Here is a 22,678-nt window from a genome sequence, read left to right on the forward strand (position 1 = left end):
TTTTATTCCTTTTTTTAAAAGAAAGGAATATATTTATGAAACAATCAACTCGGAATTCAGAATCAGAGGACAATGGACAATGGACAATAATGAAATTGATGATGTCTGGTTAGGAAAACGAAGTCGGATTTTCGAGTTGAAAGGACGGTCCCCATGGTCATTTTGATAATGAACAGTGAGTACCAAGGGGAAGAACCAGAGGGGACCCCATAGTCTTTATTAGCAGAAGTAACGGTGGGGATACCTCTTCAGTCACTAATGGACATGTTTGTCTGTTCAACAGTTGCTCGCTTTTGGGTGATTGCAGCAAACAACTAATGGAAGTGAATGTTTTTGCAAGGAAAAGAACAATAACCCAATTTCGAGAACCAGACCAGGCAATGATGGGGCCACTCCCTGCTATGAGTTGGCATGGCTCACCATGGAAGTAGGCTGGCCCGTTCATTTTTCCTATTTTTGACAAGTAGTAGTGTAGTACAATACTACTAAAAGAAATGATGGAGAAATTAATAACAAAGATGCCTGCTGCCGACATGCATTAGGACCACCCTTTGGTGGCTTATCTCATGAAAGGCAGTTGGCAAATAGGCATCTTCATGAAAGGCCAAGCTTTGCCAAGGTAGCCTACCTTATGGAAGCTTGATTTTAAGGCCAAACATCCAAGGGGCTGTATTTGAATATCATTCATTCAAAGACGAAGAAATATTATTGTCAAAGTTTTACACTAAGCTCCACAGTATAGAGGGATTTAACCCTTACCACAATACCAACTTAATTCTAAAAAGTAGCAGTATAAAAGGTGGGAACTGAAATGAAATGATTGCTTGGGCACTAGCCCCTAGGAATCACTCTCTTTTCAGATTAGGCCACAAGATAACCCAAGGCATTGTGGTCCACCAGTCATAGTCACAGAAAACGATGCATACAAGTATGGGGAAGTTGTCAAAAACAATTTCACCCTCTGCCTTTGCCTCTCCTTGAATGCCTTAGAAAAGCCAGATTACCTTCAAATACACAGAACTATCACCATAAAAAAAAACTGGCAGTTTTTATTGTTAAAAACCAGATTTAGTTGCTTGGGATTCTATAATTTTAACTGCTAAATCCAGAAGATGTCCCCAATTTCATGCACCTTAACCACCAAAGCATTTGCATTAGGATTCTACAATAAACTTTCTGCATTTCAAACTTTTTTTGTCTTCCATATGTAGTTGTACTAGCAACTTCATATGAGTAAAAGATCTATAGCAGTTTAATTGGCCATAAATCAGTGAATGTCTTAGGATTAAATCCCCTTTTTTTATGGTGATAAAAGTACATGGTAAACGACCAACATTTGGTCCATCCAAATAGATTATTGTACACAACTCAATGATGATGAATCACATCAGGCAACAGTGGGAAACCTACCATCAATGCTTCATTGTGCATTTACTTGCTTTGGATAATCACCAAGTTGCTCCATCTGCCAGCTTTCATGAGGAGCCACATGTTCATGTGAAGGTGTGTATTGCTGCCAAATATCCTATAAACTTTTAGATAATTGTTATCCAAGTCTTAATAATATCTCCTAAGAATAATGCAAGTTCCCTCTAATAACATTGTACAGAGAAAGCACATACAGACACACAAAAAGGGAAGGACGATAATTGACAACAAAGCAGAACACTGTCATGCCGGACTTGGAATCATTCACACATTCATGTTCAACAATGTACTACTTGGAAATTTTAGAATTGCTTTAAGTGGCAGACTAGCCATTTCTATTAATGATCTCTTGTCGTTTCTTTCTTAGAGTGAATTTTTTTTTTTAGCCAGGACAAAATAAGGCCAACCAATTAACCACATGATTTGGTTAAAGTTTCATACCTCCATCTTCTCCAAAAGTTCATTGGCCGTTGGAGCAGAGACAATTATATGCCTAGCACCTGGCTTGATGAAACCCTCTTCGACACCGTTGTCGAATAAAGCAAGCAAATTATTGTAGTAACCATCAACATTTAGCAAACCAACCTGCATTTAAGTATAACGCATAATTGCAACATTGATTGACTATTGACATGCTTAGCTTAATTCTTCAAGCTTGATGAAATGATGCCTTACTGTTTTCTTATGTATTCCAAGATGGGACCATGTTATCATCTCCAGCAACTCTTCCATTGTTCCATATCCACCTAAAACATCAAATGTTAAGATTAGAAGTCAATTTCCATCATTAATTAACAATTACTTTCACCGAACTTTCCTTTCTTGTTCTCTAGTATCGATGAAAAAGGCCAAGGTACTTTTTTACCAGCAAGAGCAATAAAGGCATCCGCTTCTCGGGCCATTTCAGCCTTGCGCTCATGCATGTCTAAAACAGTTCTCACTTCTCCCACCGTTTCTCCTGATATCTGTAGAATTATGCACCAATGATCAATCACAAATGTACTGAAGACAGTAATTTGAATGATAAAACTGGATAAAACCTTTAAATGGTGAATGAAGGAAAGCATAAAAACCTTAAACTAAGAATTTATTTTTAAAGAAAGCTAATTAAAATGATTTACACAGAAGACTAGGATCCAATATTCAGGAAACAATAGTTAATACAATATTGCAAGTTGAAAGTAAAGATACCTCAAAAGGCATAAGAGCTTTTGGAATTATCCTGCATGTAAAGAACGATTAATTTACTTAGTAACAAACAAATTGCAAACAAGAAGGAAGCTACTTGTGCTTTCAACTTGTAACAGTTTTCTGCAGAGAAAAAACATTAAAATAAGCTTGTTCAAAAATCAAAAACCAGGCAAGTTGTTTACTTACCCAAGAACATTACAACCTCCATCATACACTGTCTGGGATATCAAACCCATCAACCCAACACTTCCCCCACCATACACCAAGTCTATCTTCCTCTTTACCTGCAATCAAAACACAAAGTCCACAACTATAAACAAGGGCAAACATTTAATACATAGAAGACTTAGAAGTCAAGCTAAAGAAAACTAGCAAAGACCCATTCTGTTAAATAACTCCCTTGCACACCTAATATTTGAACTCATGGATGGTCAACTGAGTAATGACTGATACACCAAACAGAACTATACATGAAGCACCAACAACTCACACCATCAAAGAATAAAAAGAATAAAGAAAAACCATAAAAAACTTCATCTTCCTTACTGGAAACTGACACACAATTCCAAAAATCGACAAACACCCACCTACCATCACTTGAAGTTAAGTACTAAACCTTTAAACACTAAAAAGTTAAATCTTTTTAGAGACCAACAACACGAACTTTTTCTTTTTTCAAGATGATGTGCATAAAGATAGTGTTAAAGCAAAAAAAGAAAAAGAGCAAACCAGTTCATTGCCCAATTCAAGAGCAGCATCACTGAAGACTTTTCTACGGCCAGAGTTGCTTCCACAGAAAACACATACTCTTTTGAACTTGCTACTGGATTTCTCTTCTTCCATTAACAATATATCTCTCTCTCTATCTATATATCAGTTTTTTGTTTTTATTCCAATCTCAAATCATTGAGTTCAACTAAAAGGAAACAAAAAGCAATGGCCTTTCTCTTTGAGAGATAAAATTTGTGCTCCTGACAATGAAAAAACTTTCTGAAAAGAAATAAAAGACCAACCAAATATATGTATATTAAAAATATGCAAAGGCTAACAAGAAACACTAAAAAAATCACTTCCTTTGGAAGCAAAACAATCCGGGCTAATCTTGAATTGATAAATAAATAAGAGAGAAAAAAAGGACATTTAAAATGAAATCAAAGACGGACGTTTTATATTTAGAGAAGAGAAGATGAGGAAGCCCACATGCTTTCAAGCCCTTTCTAATCCAATGTCTCTCTGTCGGCTTCAACCTCTCGTTATGAGATTTTATTAATGTAAATTAAATTAAATTATTGTATAATAATTGTACAAACTTTAGTTGCTAAATGCTAAGTAGTGTTTGTTTTCTCAAAGTCAAAAGCGCAAATCCAAATCAGAATTTTCATTCATAAAAAGCTAAGCTACTGAACTTAAAATTAGGTGAGAGAAAGAGCCAAGTTGTTGCTTTCACTAACAAGACTTTAAAGTTCATGACTTGCATCAATTGTATTTTCATTTCTTTTAAAAAAATTATAATGGAAATGAAAATATTAAAAAATATCATGTTGGGAGGGAAAAAAAAAAGACTTGTTGGAGACTTCCATATTCAATTTGTAATCATGATGTTTTGGGCTATTTTCATATAAATTATTGCACATAATTTTTCTGGAAAACAAACAAAGGTGGAGTCTTGTGAATTCATTTATATATAATTTGACATCATTATTTGATAAGCAGAAAATATATATGTTTTCGGAAAGGAGATTAATAATGGTAATATTAGATAAGGATGTAATATATATTGTACTCTAAAGGAGAAAATTTAAGTTTAAATTTTAAAATATATTATTGAAAGAAGACTGTCATAAGCCCTAAATATAGACTATATAAAACGGATATGAAAATTATTAAGAAAAATAATAGTATTAATAGTAAAAGGATCTTCTTGGAATGGCCATAATTATAAAGTTTGGTGGGACCACTATCTTATAGATTTGATTAATTATAAAGTTTGGTGGGACAAGTATCTTACAGATTTGATTTAATAATTTTAAATTATACATTTTCTTTTGAAAAATAACACCACGACATCAACCATTTTTAAAAATATATATTATGTACAGATTTTATTAATTATTTCACATGGAAAAAGATGTTATTAAATCAATAAACAGAGTAATAAATATTATGGAAAAAATAAAGTTTTTTTCCTTTATAAAATAGAGTATAAAATATAAAAACAGCTTTTTCATTTTAACTCTCATAATAACATTTTGAGTCTAATTGGATCCTATTCCTATTTATTATCTATTTCTAGGAAAGAGCCGTTACCTCTAAATTTGGTTAAAAAGATTAAACAAATATAAGTGGAGACAAAGTTGAGGAAATTTAAATATTTCTTAGCGATTTTGACAATGATTGGAATCAAATAAAATCCGGCTTATTTTAAAAAGCCCTTAAATTAGTATAATTTATTCAAATAAGTTCTTATAATTTTTTTACCTAAATAACCCCGATTCTTTAGTGGATACTCATAGAAACCCTTAATTTTAATTATTTGACTTTTTTTAAATGATATTGACGAAAATTACACGAATTTGTTTTTGCTAACTTGTACAAATACATAAGTAACTTTTTCTTTAAAAAATACATTGAATAAAGAAATAATTATGTTTTAAAACACTATCCATCTTTTTCAAAACCTACTCCTTCATAAAATTTTATATTTTCGATATATATCACTAATTTTAGATAATAAAAAAAAGACTTTATCTTGATTATTAAAAATAAATAAAGAGTCAAAATTTAAATTGGACCAAGGTCCATTTTTAGGTTATGACTCAACAATATAGAATAGTAATTACTGAAGGTTGTGAATTTCCAAATTAATTAACTACCATTAACTGCCAATGAGTTATTAACATCAAAACACCCACAAAAACTGGAGAAAAATACTAAGGTAAGAGTAATTATCTAACGTTTGACAAATTATGGAAAGCATAATTCCCTTAAATGTTGACACCCCATAGTAATAGTAATTACTTTCTACATTGCCAGGCATGGGCGTGACTGCAACAATGGCGATAATCACTGCTCTTTGCGGGTTTCGACGAAGACGACCACCTGATTCAACACCACCTCGTCTGTCAGAGAAACCAGATATACAATCAGAATTAATGGAAAAAACCCAAGAAGCAATAGCAATAGAAACAGATGCAAAAACTGGGGATAATAATTCAAAGCAACAAATGGTGATCAAGGAATTGCCTCCTCCGCCCGGGATGATGATGAAAGACGCTCATTCATGCAACAATTTCACGTTAAAGTCCGACTCCACACGAAAACTAGGCACAACCTTGAGCGTAAAAAGCATATCGGTGAATATTCGGGATAAAAAAGCTAGACCTAAAGATGAAGATTCGATATGGAAAAAGACGATTATATTAGGGGGGAAATGTAAAATAACAGATGATGATAATGATGCTGTTATCTTTAATGGCAAGCATGATACTGTATTAGCATACCATCCAAGGACTTTAAGTACCATATCATTTTCTAGAACTGGTTCCTTTAAGGAATCAGATAAGACAGCTTCAAGAATGAATTAATTCCTTCAAAGATTAAAATCACCACAAAGATCATAAGAAAAACAAAAAAGAAGAAGAAGAAGGTTGTTCATACTAGTTGATAACTATATTATTGTAAAAGACCAAACCAATGTTCATACTGTTCCTTCAAACTTGTGTCAGAAAGATCTTTGTCCTTGACATGTTTCACATGTTGAATTTTAAAGTTTTAAGGCTGTTTCCAGGATGATTACTTCTTACCTTGAAACGTTCGACAAGATGCAAGAGTTATTGTTCCAAAACCTTGATTTGTAACTAAGACCAATGAATGTTACATATAGCAGGCATTAAATGTCTATTAGGAAATTGTTGATATCATCAATCAGTCTGGAAATTAGAACAATATATTGTAACTTTCATTCAATTCCATTTGCAATTTCCACTAATTGATCTGATCAAAAGTCTCCAACGATGAAGTCAATCTTCTTGGCCTGCTGACAGAGAGCTAGCCAGCTCCTGGACTAAATCTATTGTTATGATCTCAGCTCAAAAATTCAATTTAATCCAACTCATCTTAAAATATGATCTAACCCAATTCAATTAAAAAATTAATAATATGAATTTATTCAACTCAATTTAAACTTGACTTAAACCCAATTTGAATAACTAAAATAAAAAATTATTTCAAAAATTATATCCAAAATCAAAATAACTTGAATAAAAAATACTTAAATTCAAAATAATATAAATCTAAAATGACTTAAATCTCAAAATAGAAATGATCTAAAATCAATCTAACCCATCTAATTAACAAATTTAAAATTAATTATTGTAAACCTTGAATAACTCAAATTTTTAAAATAAAGTTGTGGATTCTTTTAAAGTAAAATTTTGGATTTAAATTTATAAAAAAAATGTCAAGAAAAGAAAAGTACTAACGTTGCTTGCACTCCGATTCGGCAAATGCATGCATACATAATGTGTATACATATATGGTGTACTACTCCAAATGGAAACTTCATGAGTGGTTTTACTTTAGGTATAATACTTTTTTTAACCCTTTAATTTTATAAAAAGTTGTTTTAATCATACACTTAATTTTTCATTTTTTTAATCTTAAAATTTAGTTTTTTTGTCAAATTACGCTAAAATACTGAAAAATAAATGTTTGTTAATTTTATTGATAAAAATGTATTGTCATGTAGATGAGATGTCAACATTTATTTTTTAATTTATAATTTTACAAGTTTTAATAGTTTTAATTTTTTAATTTTAAAAATAATAATTATAGTTTTATTGAATTTTAAATTTTTTAAAATTAATTAAATGTTGATGTGTCATATATATAGCAATTCAAGTGTATGCTACGTCAACAAAGTTAAAAAAATTACTGTTTCCATCTATTTTGAAGAGATCGATAAAAATATAAATTAAAAAATTTAAAAAAGAAAAAATAAATAAAGAATTTTTTTTTGTAAGGTTGAAAGTTAAATAAATTATTAGGATGTAATTGATAAGCGATTTATGTTGAAATTAGTGTTTATATATAGTTTACTTCCTTGAACCGAATAAAATTCCAAGAAAAAATTTTACACACTTTCTTTGAAGGTTTCCCTTTCAATACTTGCCAAATATTCAACTTTAGTACAAACAAAGAGACACAGGAATCAAGTATGCCTCAATTTCTAAAAAAAAAAAGTAAAAGTAAGAAAAAGTGAAAGTGAAAACTATTAATTATATGTTTTATATAAAATTAAAAAGAAATGAATGCCCTTAATTTATTATTTTACATTTATATAAATTTCTTTTTTTTGTAATTAAATTTACATACGCACTATGCGAATGATTTTTTTAAAAAAACACAAGGTGTTTTTAAATAAAGACATTTAAAAATATATATGAATTTGTTTTAAAATAAAAAGGCACAATTACCTTATTTAAAATTTTATTTTGTTTTATCAATTGAAATATGTATTTTTTACGGTATTAAATTCAATAAAAATATAGATTATGTTTTCAAAATTGCTATCAGAGTAAAAATTAAAATTATCAATTGAATTTAATGGCGTGAAAAATACATATATAACGAATACCTAGCTTACATCAATTTTATAAATTATCTTTTTAAATTTAATAGAAATGAATACCCTTACAATGATTTTTTATATTAAGTAAAAATTAAAAGTCAAAACGCATTAAAGATGACATTGTCGTCCATCCAAAAGCAGCGATCTCCTAAGCCTAGGATGTTGGGCTGTACAGTGAGCATATCCAAACGTGGGCTACTTTTGAAGATCCACCGACCCTTGATTTACACCATAGATCCACCACACAACTCGACTTTCTCCTTCGAATTTGCAGCAAAAACATCGCTTTTGAAGCTAACGACATTCACATACATACGAAACTCATCAAGGAACCCCCCCCCCCCTTTTCTCCGAAGGAGAGCAGGTATTTCAGATTTTGGTTCTAACCCAAATATTTGCATACCTGTTCTTCTTTTCTGGTACGTTTTTTGAACTTGGAATCATGGGAACTCTTTAAATTGATTGGTTCTTGGAATTGTTTAGGCTTATGTTATCTGTTGCCTTGAAAGTGGCGGACGTGGGTGATTTAAGAGGAGACTTTTTGATGAATCTAGATTGAGGGTATGGAGGCAGGTTTATAACTGTAAGGGTAGCTTTTGGATTTGGCAATTTGTGCGGTCTATCTTTCTTTGTTTCTTTGAATGTATCTTATTGGTATTGAAGAAAAGGATCGGCTTGTGAACTTGCCCGGCTTTCATCTGGATGTTCTCAAGCCTTTGAATTTACTACCCTTTAAACAGAAATCGTTTTCTTTTTGTATCCCAAGAGATAGATGGGATAAAGAGTTCTTCAAGCTTCAGGGTGGGTAATTATAATTTGACCAAATTTATTAAATTGAGGAAGATCTTGGTGATATAATTGGTCTGAGTTGGATATTTCGAGATGAATTCTCCTCAAGGCTCCACATTGACGACAAATATGGCTGGGCTTGTTGATGGTTCAACAGCACGTGAAGAGGTTTCCCATATTGATTGTTTGCCCGTTTATGTCAAAGAGCTAATTGCTGGTGGTGGTGCTGGAGCTTTTGCTAAAACTACCGTTGCTCCTTTAGAACGGATTAAAATACTCTTGCAGGTGAGTGATATTATATGTTTATGTAGTTCTATATTATATATATAGAGAGAGAGAGAGAGATTATAAGCATCATCCGAATACAAACCAAAAGTGTCATTTTTTGTTTTAGCATTTTCTGATGCTGAACTCTGTTAGTTGTTTAGCTTGGTTTTGGGTCCTGAAAAGTTACAAATTTGTCACTTGATCCCCCCCTCCCAACCAAAATATATATATATTTATGCTTCATGCACATTATCACCGACAGTTTTATATGATTCCCTCGCTATTTCTTTATTGTGCAGACAAGGACTGATGGTTTTCGGTCTCTTGGGGTGTATCAATCCTTAAGGAAGGTACTAAAGCATGAAGGTGTTCTTGGATTTTACAAGTAAGTTTACATATTATTTTACCATTTTGCTTTCTCTATTCCCTCCCATAAAAGTTAGATGGGTTCATGCTTGTTCTTACTGGCAGAGGAAATGGAGCTAGTGTTGTTCGGATCATTCCATATGCAGCCTTACATTTCATGACTTATGAGCGTTATCGAGGTTGGATCTTAGATAACTATTCTTTCATGGGATCAGGACCTATTATAGATCTTTTAGCTGGTTCTGCATCTGGAGGAACTGCAGTAATATGCACTTATCCCTTGGACTTGGCTCGCACAAAACTTGCCTATCAGGTAAGAAGTGTACGTAGGAATGGCATAATTTCTCATAAATATTTTTGAATCCTTTTCGATTATTTAGTTGAGGTTGATCTGGTCTGTGGGTATCTACAATAAATTAATTCTGTCGTCTTCTTACACTGGTTTAGTCAAATCTCCATTTTCTATCATTTAATTGTTGATTCTGGCTGTGGAATTGTATCACTAACGCACTCACGGCATTCGTACGTGGATAAATTGATTAACCTTGCTATTTATTAAATGATCCTTGGATGAACTGAATTACTAAAGGAAATGAATGTTCGTTGCCCTGCTTCATATTTCTCATTAACTATTATGGTTTAACAGGTTACAGACACCAGAACAAATTTCAGGAGTGGTATAAGAAGTTTATACCCTCAACCTGGATACAATGGCATAAGAGATGTACTGACAAGTGTTCACAGGGAAGGGGGATTACGTGGATTATATCGGGGTGTAGGTATGTATGTGATTGTTTCTAATTCTTCATATTACAGATTAAGAATGAATTGATTTGACAATGACTCCTAGTTCTGTGCGTTATTCTTATAACTGGCACAATCTTTCTTATTTCCCTGTTTAAAGTATCTACAGTTTTCCATTGATAATATATTCATTAATTTAACATGCAAACTTGAAATTGTTTTAGTGTAGTTGCTTTGTTTTGCACTTTGCAATTTATGCTTGGACTTGACGGAACCTTTTTCATGCATAGGTCCAACACTCGCTGGCGTCCTCCCATATGCTGGTTTAAAGTTCTACATTTATGAGGTACTAAAGCTACATGTTCCTGAAGAGCACCAAAAGTCCATTGCAATGCATCTTTCTTGTGGAGCAGTGGCTGGGTTGTTTGGGCAGACCTTCACATACCCATTAGATGTTGTAAGGAGACAGATGCAGGTATTGTGCCATAGCTGTACATTTCTATGAGGGTGTAATTCCTATTTTCTAGTTTAATGGAATTGGCATTATGTTGTTGTCTCCTCTCAGGTGTTATTATTATATGCTTGGAATCTTTTCTGGGGTCTTTTAAATGTTTTGTGAAACAGATGCATATATAATATTGTTTTCTTGCTAATGTCAACCATGGTTGAATGATTTGAGTTATTAGTGTGTCTATCTGCTTTTTAACTGGCACCTGGCTTTGTCATTGCCTCATCTGGGATGTAAATTTTTAATGTTATCCTACAGGTTGAAAGTCTTCAGTGTTCAAGAATTCAAGGTGGAACAAGATACAGAAACACGTTGGATGGGCTTACTACGATTGCACGTAATCAAGGATGGAGACAATTGTTCGCAGGCTTGAGCATTAATTATATAAAGGTAGTTTATATACTCAACAATAATATCAACCTGGCTGCTCACTTTTGCGGATTCTTATTTGTTAGTTCTATCCTCTTCTGTCGTAACTGCTTTGAAACAAGAAACATTCATTAGTTTGAATCCAACCTTTGTTTATAATCGACAAGTTTACGTGATCTTGGGATGCTTGTCATTCTAATGATGTGTGTTACAATTTGTTGTCAGATGGTTCCTTCCGTGGCAGTTGGATTTGCATCATATGACATGATGAAAGTTTGGCTTCACATACCACCTCGACAGAAATCACAGACAGTATCTTCTTGATAAGCGGAGATGGATTTATAATGGGGCCACCTGAAATCCTAAAACGCTTAAATAAAAATTTCATCAACCAAACATTAGTTCCTTGATTTTATGATGTTTATTTTCAGATTGTTTATATCATATAACAAGAATGAGATAAATGAAGTGTGTTGATAAAAAACTGTGCTTATTGTAGTTTTCTATGAATCGCTGCTATTAAGCCAGGTATACAAAATACCTTATCTTGTTTCACCTTTTTTGAAAATTATTAGACATGCGCTTTTTCAATGATTTAGATAGCACTCATTTATTGATTTTGGATTACTTTGTTGCATCACAATCACAGTCGGCCATGGTTATTTAAAAGGCACTCAAAGAGAGTCAACTAATGCCTACTTGTTAGATGGAACAGGATGAAGGGACCATCGTCCATAATTCAGAAAATGAGCCTTATTTGTGTATATATAGGTAAGAGCAAGAGATTGGAACTGAAGTAATAGCTTCATCAACCTTTTTAGGCTCCCTAAAATGTTGGTTAAATAAAGTTGGATCCAAAAAGTCACATACCCGATTATTGCAGCGGTTCTCCAGCAGCATACTGCGTGTGAGACTAATTCTTTCGACTCTTTTTATCATTGGAAAATGTATATTTACTGATTGTATCTGCAAAACTTTAATTACTTGGAACTGGAGAAAAGAGTTTCACTAGATTATATTTCAAGTAAAATCAAACAAAGAAGATGTCAATGTTGGAAATTTTAGAACATCTTTGATTTGAGGCAAAAGAAAAGAAAAAGGTAGATTCATTAAGTCGTTAAAAAGTCGTAGTTTATTGCAACTTGAAGGTGTTGAAGATTCTTCAATTACGAAGTAATGTCTGAAAACGAAGTTCCATCTACAACAGTACAAATATGTATAGAGCAGAGTCCCCAGCGCAACTAACTCGTCTTCCTACAGTTTCCACGACCATGCAGAAAATAAATAAATAAATCAGTCGTTGTAGTAAAATAAGTAACCTCTTTACCCGAGAGCTTCATACTGTAATTTTATTATTATCTTCTCTCTTCCTTGTTCCTTTTTTTTTTATTTGCTTTGGTTTAGATCATGTTTCTTCTAATTGTGGCTTCTTAAATCCTTGTTATGAGCCGCTTCGAAGGCCACTAAACCCCATCATATTCACTTATGTCCCTCCCAGCTCAGCTATTTCAGCTGCGTTCTCATACGAACTCAAGGGTATTAATATGATAGCTTTCTTTTAGTCTAACGAACATGTAAGATAATTCTGATTTTGCAGGTTTGAAGTCTGTAAAGAGATTTTAAGATCAATGGGTGTTTCCCTTTCTTTGCTTTTATCAGCTTGGAAGGAAATCCTGAAACTTCAAGTTTTTAGTTATGCCATGGAAAAGGTTATTGTAAGGTCTGGAGAGAAGGATGATTCTCAGTTTCCCATTAAAGAACCAAAGCTTGAAGCTTCCGATTCCTTCAAGCATTTAGCATTTGATCAAGGGAATGCAAATTCAGTTCCCTCAAATGATAAAGCCAATGGAATCGTTATACCAGTAAAACCCACTATAAAGCTCCCTAAACCAGTGATAATGTTTTCTCCAAGGCCCCTAAGTGAGCTCGATGCTGCTGCAACTAAGCTTCAAAAAGTCTATAGAGGCTATAGGACAAGGAGGAATCTTGCAGATTGTGCAGTTGTGGTTGAGGAGCTCTGGTTTGTCACTTTTTCTCCATATAAAATCTGAATCTCCTGTTACACTTTTTGGTGTTTTTATTTTTTTATTTTTTGAGTAATTTCTTTGGTTCTTCATTCAAACATTGTAGGTGGAAGACCTTAGATTCTGCAGCACTAAGAAGGTGTTCTGTTTCATTCTATGAAATTGAGAAACATGAAACTGTCATATCAAAGTGGGCACGGGCTAAAACAAGGGCTGCCAAGGTACTTTACTAACCTTTCAACAATGGCTGCTTTCTAAATTTGTTTTAAGGAATTTGTTTTAAGGCTGACAAGATCATCATCTTATTGATCTTTTGTAGGTTGGGAAGGGTTTGTCTAAGGATGAGAAGGCTCAAAAACTAGCCCTCCAACATTGGCTTGAAGCTGTAAGTTCATATAATCTTCCTTGAATTAGAATTATCCCTACTCCAGCCGAGTAGTTTGCTTACAACTAGTTTGTTTTGCTAATTCAAGTTTCAAATTGGCTTACTGATATCCTATCACTCCATATTTTCATATATAGTTATAGCATAGGAGAAGTCTTGCTAAGATATGGTATCATTTGAACATATATCGTATGTTATGCAGATTGACCCACGACATCGTTATGGACACAATTTACACTTCTACTATGATGTTTGGTCAGCAAGCAAGAGCAGTCAACCTTTCTTCTACTGGTACTGTACTCAATTAAACAATAAACAGACTTCAAAATGACATTACTGAAGGTTGCTCCATTATGCCTTTATGTTCTGATATCTGAAATTGAAGGTTGGATATTGGCGATGGCAAAGAACTAAATCTCAAGAAGTGTCCAAGAACAAATCTACAAAGACAATGCATCAAATATCTTGGACCAGTGAGTCTTGTTAAAGGCACTGATTATGGCTAAAATGTTTTGTACATTCCTTAACCATGTCTGGTTTTCTTGGTTGCAGAAAGAAAGGGAAGCATTTGAAGTGATTGTGGAAAATGGAAAGCTTGTTTACAAGCAATCTGGGATGCCTATTCACACCACTGAGGGTTCTAAGTGGATTTTTGTGCTTAGCACAACAAGATCCTTGTATGTTGGGAAAAAGAAGAAAGGGGTATTTCAGCACTCGAGTTTCCTTTCAGGAGGTGCTACAACAGCTGCTGGAAGATTGGTGGCTTCTCATGGTTTTCTTGAGGTACATTTATTGCATTTCAAATACCAATCACCAATAAAACCGATTTGTTTAAATTCTTTAAAGTTCTTCTCTTCCTCTCCAGGCTGTTTGGCCTTACAGTGGTCATTATCTACCAACTGAAGACAATTTCAAGGCATTCATTATTTTCCTTGAAGAACACAATGTGGATTTAACCAACGTTAAGGTAAAAAAAAAGAAGTCATTAGACTTTAACTTAAGCTTTGTGGAGATTTAACAACATAGATAGCAGCTACCAGAATTTGATTAATCTTGTCAGGATAGTGCTTACATTCTCATTTCTGGAGCAGAGATGTGCAGTAGATGAGGGCTACACCTCAAACAAAGTTGTCGGCTATGAGTCCAAGCATGGGGTAATTAAAGATACAACGGAAACAGAAAAATCGAGAGATTCAAAGACTGAAGAGGTCGATGATGAGCCCGCAAATGATGAATGCATCAGAACTGATAGTCTTGAAGTTAGCATTGACAGCAGTGCAGCACAAGCATTCAACATGGCCAAGCCTTTGTCTTGCAAGTGGACAAGTGGAATCGGTCCTCGAATTGGCTGTGTCAGAGAGTACCCAAAAGAACTGCAATCCCAAGCTCTGGAACAAGTTAACCTGTCTCCTAGAGTCACCCCTGGTCGCTTTGGAACCTCTGTTCCAATACCTTCACCACGACCGAGCCACAAAATTCGAGTCTCACCCACACTTGCATACATGGGACTCCCTAGCCCAAGGGTGTCACTTCTGGCTGCTTTCACCAAATGATAAAATAATTTTGCAAACACTCTTTTAAGGTTATTAATTATATCTTTTACTGTAATAGAATTCATAAAATACCCTTTGAAGCACTCTATAGCAACGTCCAATAACTTTTACAGCAAAATTGTACATAGTACTAATAAAAATGTAAAATAGGTGAAGGGATCTGACCAAACATTTCTTTGTTCTTTCATTTGTTTTAGACTTTTAGGCGTATAGTATGACACCTTTTCGCATTAATACGACTGAGGAAATATAACTCAGTCAGATACAACAATCATGTTCTTTTTGTGACAGTGAGTTTTACACCGTGTTTGAAGTTGAGAACTATGCCATATTCAAGCTCCAAAGGATTTTCCATGGTTGAAGAATGTTGAAATGTATATTTCCGATATATATGTATCAAGGAAAGTTTGATTTCCTGTAAAGAGAACTTCCGGCCGACGCATGCCCGTGGCCCAATTCCAAAGGGTATGAGAGCATACGGGTGCCTTTGTTTTTCTTCTTCACAGTTTGGATCAAACCGTTCTGGTATAAACTTATCTGGGTTTGGGAAATTCTTTGGATCTTTTGCTAAGACCCCAACTGCTAACCACACCCAAGTTCCCTGCACATCAAAGATCATAGACAAGGGCATTAGTCCATGAACAGGAGTGAAATTACATTGAGATTCTGATAAGTAATACCTTAGGCAGAAGGTAACCTCCTATCTCCACTTCTTTTGATGTTTCTCTTGCAACTAATGGAGAAACTATGTAGAACCTCATAGCTTCTTTGATCACCTAAAGTCAAACCAGATACAAGAATAAATCCAGTCTTGAATTTTTTGTGAAAATGCAAAAAAAATGTCAGAAAATGAGAAGCGCCAGGGACTTACCTGATCAAGATAAGGAAATTTATGCTGGAGGTCATAAGCAGTTGGCACCTGGTCATGTGGACCAAACCCATCAATCTCTGCGACCAACTTTTTCTCAACCTCTGGATGTCCAGCAACTAAATAAACAATCGATGACAATGTAAAGGATGTAGTTGCTGAACCAGCAAGGAGGTGTTCATAAGTAACTGCACTGATATAGTCAGGAGTGAAAACATTCTTGGCCACATTCTCTGATTCCCTTGCACTCAATATTTGAGACAAGAAGTCCTTTGAACCTCGGTTCTTGTCTTTCATTCTGTTTGACACAATCTCATCAAGCTTGCCACTCAATTTCTTGTTAGTCCTCTCAACTTTCCAGTCCATGGTTCCTGGTATTCGTTTCAAAATCTGCCTGAAAGGCTCTTGTAATATGGGAACAAGTAAACCTAATATAATCGACAGAGAACCTGACAAGTCCATCTTAAGTTGTGTTGTGGAGTAGATATGTTGATTGATGAAGTCAGAGACTTCATCATCTTGACTGCCTTGTTTATCCACGGTCCTGATTGATTCATTGATCGATTGTGGCTTAGTGAGACCAAAGTTAACCCCAAAAGCAGCTTGTCCAATTACATCAGTCGCCAATTTGAGTGAAAGGTTAGAAAAAATAATGTCTTGTTTAGATGAATGGAGATTTTCAGTAGCTGATTCAATGTAATTTTGCATGGTGGGAACTAGGCTAGCCAAGTGTGATGGTTGATAGACAGATAATATTGTGTTTCTCATGGTGGACCATCTTGCATCCCTGGAATTTGAGATGTCATTAAGTTCATAATCTTAAAAAGAGACCCTTTATGGGGTTAGCTATATATATGTGAGAGTACCTGGTGAAAAAAAGACCCTTTTGATGAAGTGGGGAGGCAGCAATAGGTGAAGGAATGCTTCTATTTGGAATGTCCTTGAATTTCTTTATTCCAACTTCTTTACAAAGCTCTGCATCTGCAACGATTATCAAGGGTTGTCTACCCATATGAAACCTGTGCCACCACCAAAAAACCAGCCCATTGTTTTACTATTAAAGTTAATTTTGTGGAACAAAGCGGGTTGGCCATAATGCAACATCTTGTATGAATCTGTAAGATGCAACCAATCAGATAACTTTTAGATGTAAAATAACTAAAAGATGCCATTATCAAAAAATTATCATTCTTTTGGCTAGCCTTCCGATATGATCCTGGTAATGCTGGGGACAAACTATTGGGGGTTCTAAAGGTCAATTCAGATTCTTATTTTATCTGTTCTACATCTTGTACGAAAGACAAAAGATAAGGCTCATCCCACTCACTTTCTCCAGAAAGTTTTTTTCTAAAAAAAGACTCAAAATGATTTTCTGTTTATTTTCTTCAATGGTCTATGAACCGTTAAATAAATCCATGCTCATTGAAGAAGAGATGTATATTATCAAGAAATTTTAAAACAAAAAAATATTAGTTCCAAGGAAAAAAAAGAACTTGTCGTTGGGTGTTGACTTTTATAACTGATGCATCAAATCATAGTATTTCCTGAAGAGGAAATGAGAAAAAAAATGAAAACTGACCTGAAAATAGGACCGTATTGTTTAGCAAGGACTGAAAACACATCAGGGCCGTACTTGGCCATCAAGGGCAGGTGTCCTACCAGTGGTATAGTTGGTGGACCGGGCACCCTTCTCACCTTCCAATATGGACCATACAAATACCCCAATACCATAGCTAACACTGTGATGATTATCGACACCGTAGTTCCATAAGGGTAGTAGGACCAGAATCCTTCTGCACCAACTGAACTTTGAATAGTTTCATGAACGAGAGCCATTTTTCCTTCGCTTTAGGTCTTGCAAAGAGAAAGAGGGTGTAGTAGATTATTAATAAGATTCGGCAAATGGAAAGTGGGAGTACACAAAGCATATTAATGGCGTTTTGTCTTTGTCAGTATGTGAATGATTATATTGATGAAATAGATAGCCCATTTGTTTTATATTGGACCAGAAACTGAATGAATAAATAAAATAGAACATATTAGTACCGAGCATGTTTATGGCTCTTTGACAGCAACAACATCGTAGGGCCCCTTATAAAACCCCAAAAATTTTATAAGCTTCGATGCTTTTTTAAATGAGTCGTTGATTCTCCTCGGTGCAGGACAAAATAAACCACCACCTCGATTTGAAAATGATTTGTTTGAACTCATTCGGATTGCGAATACCTGTCCCTGTTATGCCGCCTGTTGGGTTGAGATTCCTTGGGGAGTGTTTGTCTTATCATTTGATGTTGACAAATGATGTATGATCCACAAGTATTAAAAAGGGAGTAGCTGATCACGTTTAGCGGGAGAGTGATACTGATATGCTGCTTATCCCAGTAGTTGAGTTCTTTTAATACACGCAACTGCTCCATTTCCACTCACTTCGAATAGTGTGATGCTCTTCCGGGTTTGAATTCCAACTCAAGGCTTTAAACAAGAGATAAGTTCGTTTTGTTGGGATAAAGTATTGTGCCACACCAATTCTTATCTTTTTCACATTTGTAATATACACTGAGCAAGATTTGGGTGTACAAGTTTACTTTTCATGTTCTGCAGAATAAGCATTTTTCTTTCTTTTTCTGCGTTGAACTGCGGAACTCTCCTGATCTGAGAGCATGACATTTCAACGAATCTGGTGACTCCACAATAAAAGAGACGTATTTACCTTGGCTGTTAAACGAGGTTCTTCTCAATCCATACAGCATAACCAAAGTTGCAAATATTCTCTTGACACTGATCGATGTCATGTCGATTTATCAGAAAAATTTTAACACACAAAAGATCCAAGGAGAAAAAGAAATGGGCCAATACAGTTGCTTGCTCTTACTAGGTTTCTTCTTAACTGGATCAATACAAGAAAAACTTGGGCCAGAAATTATGTTCTTCGTCTTCACCCGCAAAGGGCCTTTCGTATGTATAGTAATTTTATGAAAATAAAATAAACGCTTATTTTCTTTCACCAATCCAGTAATATAGTATATCCTACGATTTATTGATATGAACTCATTTATATGAATTGCTTAATTTTTTTGAAGTAAGTCTCTTTATTTATTTATCAGATTCAGGTAGTCATTTCAATTGTCTTGAATCCGACTGAAAAATATTTTTATTTATTAACATGAACCATCCATCAAGGTGATTTTGTAGACAGGACAAGATTGTATGTACTTGCGATATGTTTGATAAAATCTTTTAAAATACTGCACAACTGACACTATGCTATTTTGATCAACATATTTTACTGGGATAAAATAAAAACTAAAATTTCCAAATAGAAAAAAGATGAAGCTTGTTGGAGGAATGGGTACCCAAATATCATTTCATTTCCCCTCCGCCTTGGCCTCTTAACATTATTGCTCCAATGACCTGTCACTTATCCATGCCTTCATGTCTCTCCCTCGCCTCTTGTCTTGTATTTTTCGTACGGTTAAAATGAGGTCTAGCTGAGGGATCGCCACCTGTGTTGTTCCACCTTCATCTTATCTTTAAGGTGGTGTGAAGCCAAAGCAGGCATCATTTTAACCATACGCTCCCGCAACTTAATTACATCTAATCTGCCACGTGTGGCATTCATCATTTAACCCTTGATTAAAATTCAAGTAATCCAGTATTCACCATTAATTTCAAATTTTTTATCAAACATTATGTTGCAATTTTAGAAACCACAATTTGATATCAATCCGTTATAAGAAAACCATTTTATACAAAAAACAATAATTAGAGGGAAACTAAAATAAACTACCTTACGATTATGAGCCGACAGAGATTCAGATCATGACACCACTGGGTCCCACCATATGATCCATGTGTCAACTCCAATCAGTCGACGTTAAAAAATCAAAGTAAATAAGTAAAAGAGCCATGATTATTTTTAATTAAAAACTTACCAGCGGCGCCGACAAGTGAAAGAGCCGGAGAAGATATAAAAACAAGGGGCTCGGCTAATGTGCGGCACAGGGGATTTTGAGTTATTAACTACTAAGCACTAATAAATGATGATGTCCGTGCTGGAAGTGGGTTGCCTGGACCCAATAAGGATATGATACGGATCCGGGTAACGGGTACGGATTTGCAGTCAACATCATCTCCTAGATCACCGCCTTATGGAAAGTACGCAGCATGTGATCACTCACGTGCGGATTGTCTTAAAGAACGAATCGTGTAAGAATGGCAAACCTCATCTTCTTAAAAGAAATTCCACCACGAGCGCGTGCACCTACTTCTTTTAAAGAGCTTAAAAAAAAAAAGGGAATGGTAGTTTAAAGGTTTTAATTAAGAGTATTTAGAGGATGATAGATTATGATTATTTTTTCCACGATAATCGGAAAATACTGTTTTCTTTTAACGTGCGTTTGGTGGATATATTTTCTTGTTAAATTTATTTATAATTACAAATTAAATACATTATTAAAATTAAATTAGATATTTAAAATATAAATAACAGTACAACAAATTATTTAGTGCTCATTATTTTTAATTATAATTAATAATTTATATTTATTAATTAATTATTAAAATTAAATTAAAATATATATTCAAAATTAGAATTTTATACAACCTACTATAATATTATTTTTATTTTAAAATTATTTTAAAGTATTTTTAAATATTAAATTTATGTATTATTATGTTTTAATCTTATAACAACATTATTAACGGAATTTTACAAAATTTATATGTAAATTTAAAATTTATTAAATATAATTTAATTAATACTTACAATCAATCTATACATCACGAAAGTAAAATAAATAAATAATAATAACAACAACAACTAATTAATATATATATATATATATATATATATTACAGATTGTGAAAGTAGTTGGATTATTTTACCATGTGAATATTAAGATTATCCTATAAATGATTTTAAAATTAATATGTATTTTTAATATTTTATTATATGACATTTGCCAACCCTTTAATTTTGTTTGTGAAATCTAAAATTTAATTGATAATGTGTCAAATATTTTCTCTTATAATAATATATATAAAAATTGAGTTTTGTGAAATTTTGAATTGATAATATCTTTTATTATCTATTATATTATTAAAATAGATTTCAAAATAATTTATTAGTATATTTATAATTATTATGTGATATTAATAAAATTATCTTAATTAAATATTAATTAATATGATAATATATTAATATAAAATTTAATGATTTGGTTATATCTATTAAAAGTTCTAGTAAAGTTTCCTACGACAAATGCCAAACTAAGACGAAAAATGAAAGTGTGAAGTGAAAAATGAATTTATCATTGCAATAATTAATTATTTTATTTTATATATTTACTTTATTTAAATTTTTTTGTTTATCAATTAATTATATTAATTAACATTTCACTATCAATTGCTTTTTATTTTTAAAATTTAATTACTTTTAATGTGTTATTTTTTATATTAATTTATTTTTACTAATTTAATTTAATTAGTAAAATATATATTTTAAGGTTATAAAATGTACTATTTAAAAATAAAAATATAAATTCTTGCTTTTAGAAAAATAGAAAAGATTAAAAACATGTTTAGCTGAAAATTATAAAATAGTTTTAGAAAATAAAAAATATTTTTTAAATCATAAAGAAAATTTATTTTAATTATTCTAAATTTTTTTAATTGGCAAATTAATCATAGTTCAAAATCAAATCATATATATTTGAAAATATTATTCAATAAATTTTGAATATCAAATATATTGATTGTACCCGTATTGATGTACTAATTTATATTATTTCTCATTATTCTATAATGAGAAAATAGGGTAAATTAGAAAAGAAAATATCAGTTTTAAAACATATTCAGTAAAGTAAATTATTTTTTTCAAATTTAGGAAATATGTCAATTTTGAAGAGAAATAGGAAATACTTCCTACAAAATGCGTTGAATAATTAGTGATTTTTAGTTGACTTGTCGAAAAACTCTCTTTACAAAACACATTTTCTTTAAATACATCAACTCCTTCAGTCAAATAGTTAAATATTAGCGATTTTGTTATTGAATCTTAAATTTGATTCGTCTCCTACTCATATTTGTATTTTCTATTTCATGTTGTTTTAGATTTTTTTAAAATTTTAATTAATGTTTTTAATCTATAAATATATTGTTTTCATGTTTTTAGTTGATTTTTAACACTATTTAAAAATATAAATAAAAGAGTTAATAATTAAAAATCAATTAAAACTTGAAACAATATATTTATTGATTAAGAACATTAATTAAAATTTTTAAAACAACATGAAATTAAAATACAAATGTAAGAGAAAAATTGAACAAATATTCAATGATAAAACCACTAATATTTAATAACATGACAGCAGGAAATGTTGACTGCAAAAAACAATTTGTGTTTCTCTTTAAAAAATTAACCTATTTTCCTGAAAATGAAAAAAAAAAGAAGGCTTTTTCCTAATTTTCCCGATAAAATAGGTACTGAACAAGTTTACATATTTTTATTATTAAAAAGTATTTTTATTTACCAAATAAAAACTTCAAATTTAATAAAA

The 22,678-nt window shown here is 32.7% G+C and overlaps 5 protein-coding genes across 11 annotated transcripts; 3 read left to right on the top strand and 2 right to left on the bottom strand.

The window, feature by feature from the left end:
* Positions 1-643: 643 nt before the first annotated feature.
* On the bottom strand, positions 644-3,985 carry LOC108454719 (cytokinin riboside 5'-monophosphate phosphoribohydrolase LOG8-like). Of its 5 annotated transcripts, none has more exons than XM_017753286.2 (8): positions 3,349-3,843; positions 2,806-2,903; positions 2,620-2,650; positions 2,294-2,393; positions 2,104-2,174; positions 1,870-2,013; positions 1,411-1,513; positions 644-1,004 (listed from the first exon to the last, which is right to left on the bottom strand). In XM_017753286.2, the coding sequence occupies exons 1-7, from the start codon at positions 3,460-3,462 to the stop codon at positions 1,421-1,423; spliced, it is 651 nt and encodes a 216-aa protein (XP_017608775.1). In that variant the 5' UTR covers positions 3,463-3,843; the 3' UTR covers positions 644-1,004; positions 1,411-1,420. The 5 variants fall into 5 exon arrangements, with proteins under 5 accessions (XP_017608775.1, XP_017608768.1, XP_052885019.1 ...); XM_017753279.2 differs by having other exon boundaries at positions 1,411-1,525; positions 3,349-3,776; XM_053029059.1 differs by lacking the exon at positions 644-1,004 and having other exon boundaries at positions 1,161-1,525; positions 3,349-3,609; positions 3,820-3,985.
* A 1,572-nt stretch (positions 3,986-5,557) lies between these two features.
* LOC128293114 (uncharacterized) lies at positions 5,558-6,203 on the top strand. The gene has a single exon (XM_053028536.1). It carries the CDS (start codon positions 5,655-5,657, stop codon positions 6,201-6,203), a length of 549 nt encoding a protein of 182 aa, XP_052884496.1. The 5' UTR covers positions 5,558-5,654.
* Positions 6,204-8,376: 2,173 nt separating this feature from the next.
* LOC108454710 (mitochondrial carrier protein CoAc1-like) lies at positions 8,377-11,885 on the top strand. 2 transcript variants are annotated; one of them, XM_053029057.1, is made up of 8 exons: positions 8,377-8,612; positions 8,732-9,322; positions 9,604-9,689; positions 9,776-9,983; positions 10,317-10,449; positions 10,705-10,889; positions 11,181-11,312; positions 11,517-11,885. In XM_053029057.1, exons 2-8 carry the CDS (start codon positions 9,131-9,133, stop codon positions 11,613-11,615), a joined length of 1,035 nt encoding a protein of 344 aa, XP_052885017.1. In that variant the 5' UTR covers positions 8,377-8,612; positions 8,732-9,130; the 3' UTR covers positions 11,616-11,885. The 2 variants fall into 2 exon arrangements, with proteins under 2 accessions (XP_052885017.1, XP_017608749.1); XM_017753260.2 differs by having other exon boundaries at positions 8,379-9,322.
* Positions 11,886-12,018: 133 nt separating this feature from the next.
* On the top strand, positions 12,019-15,547 carry LOC108464105 (IQ domain-containing protein IQM1-like). The gene is made up of 8 exons (XM_017764242.2): positions 12,019-13,311; positions 13,422-13,536; positions 13,635-13,700; positions 13,903-13,991; positions 14,086-14,173; positions 14,253-14,483; positions 14,566-14,667; positions 14,792-15,547. Exons 1-8 carry the CDS (start codon positions 12,920-12,922, stop codon positions 15,251-15,253), a joined length of 1,545 nt encoding a protein of 514 aa, XP_017619731.1. The 5' UTR covers positions 12,019-12,919; the 3' UTR covers positions 15,254-15,547.
* On the bottom strand, positions 14,805-18,459 carry LOC108464025 (cytochrome P450 711A1). Of its 2 annotated transcripts, XM_053029056.1 has the most exons (6): positions 18,168-18,459; positions 17,701-17,975; positions 16,988-17,140; positions 16,125-16,908; positions 15,934-16,029; positions 14,805-15,854 (listed from the first exon to the last, which is right to left on the bottom strand). In XM_053029056.1, exons 2-6 carry the CDS (start codon positions 17,955-17,957, stop codon positions 15,525-15,527), a joined length of 1,620 nt encoding a protein of 539 aa, XP_052885016.1. In that variant the 5' UTR covers positions 17,958-17,975; positions 18,168-18,459; the 3' UTR covers positions 14,805-15,524. The 2 variants fall into 2 exon arrangements, with proteins under 2 accessions (XP_052885016.1, XP_017619614.1); XM_017764125.2 differs by lacking the exon at positions 18,168-18,459 and having other exon boundaries at positions 17,701-18,159.
* Positions 18,460-22,678: the final 4,219 nt, after the last annotated feature.

Source organism: Gossypium arboreum, chromosome 5 (genome assembly GCF_025698485.1).
Source record: "Gossypium arboreum isolate Shixiya-1 chromosome 5, ASM2569848v2, whole genome shotgun sequence".
Lineage (NCBI taxonomy): Eukaryota > Viridiplantae > Streptophyta > Magnoliopsida > Malvales > Malvaceae > Gossypium > Gossypium arboreum.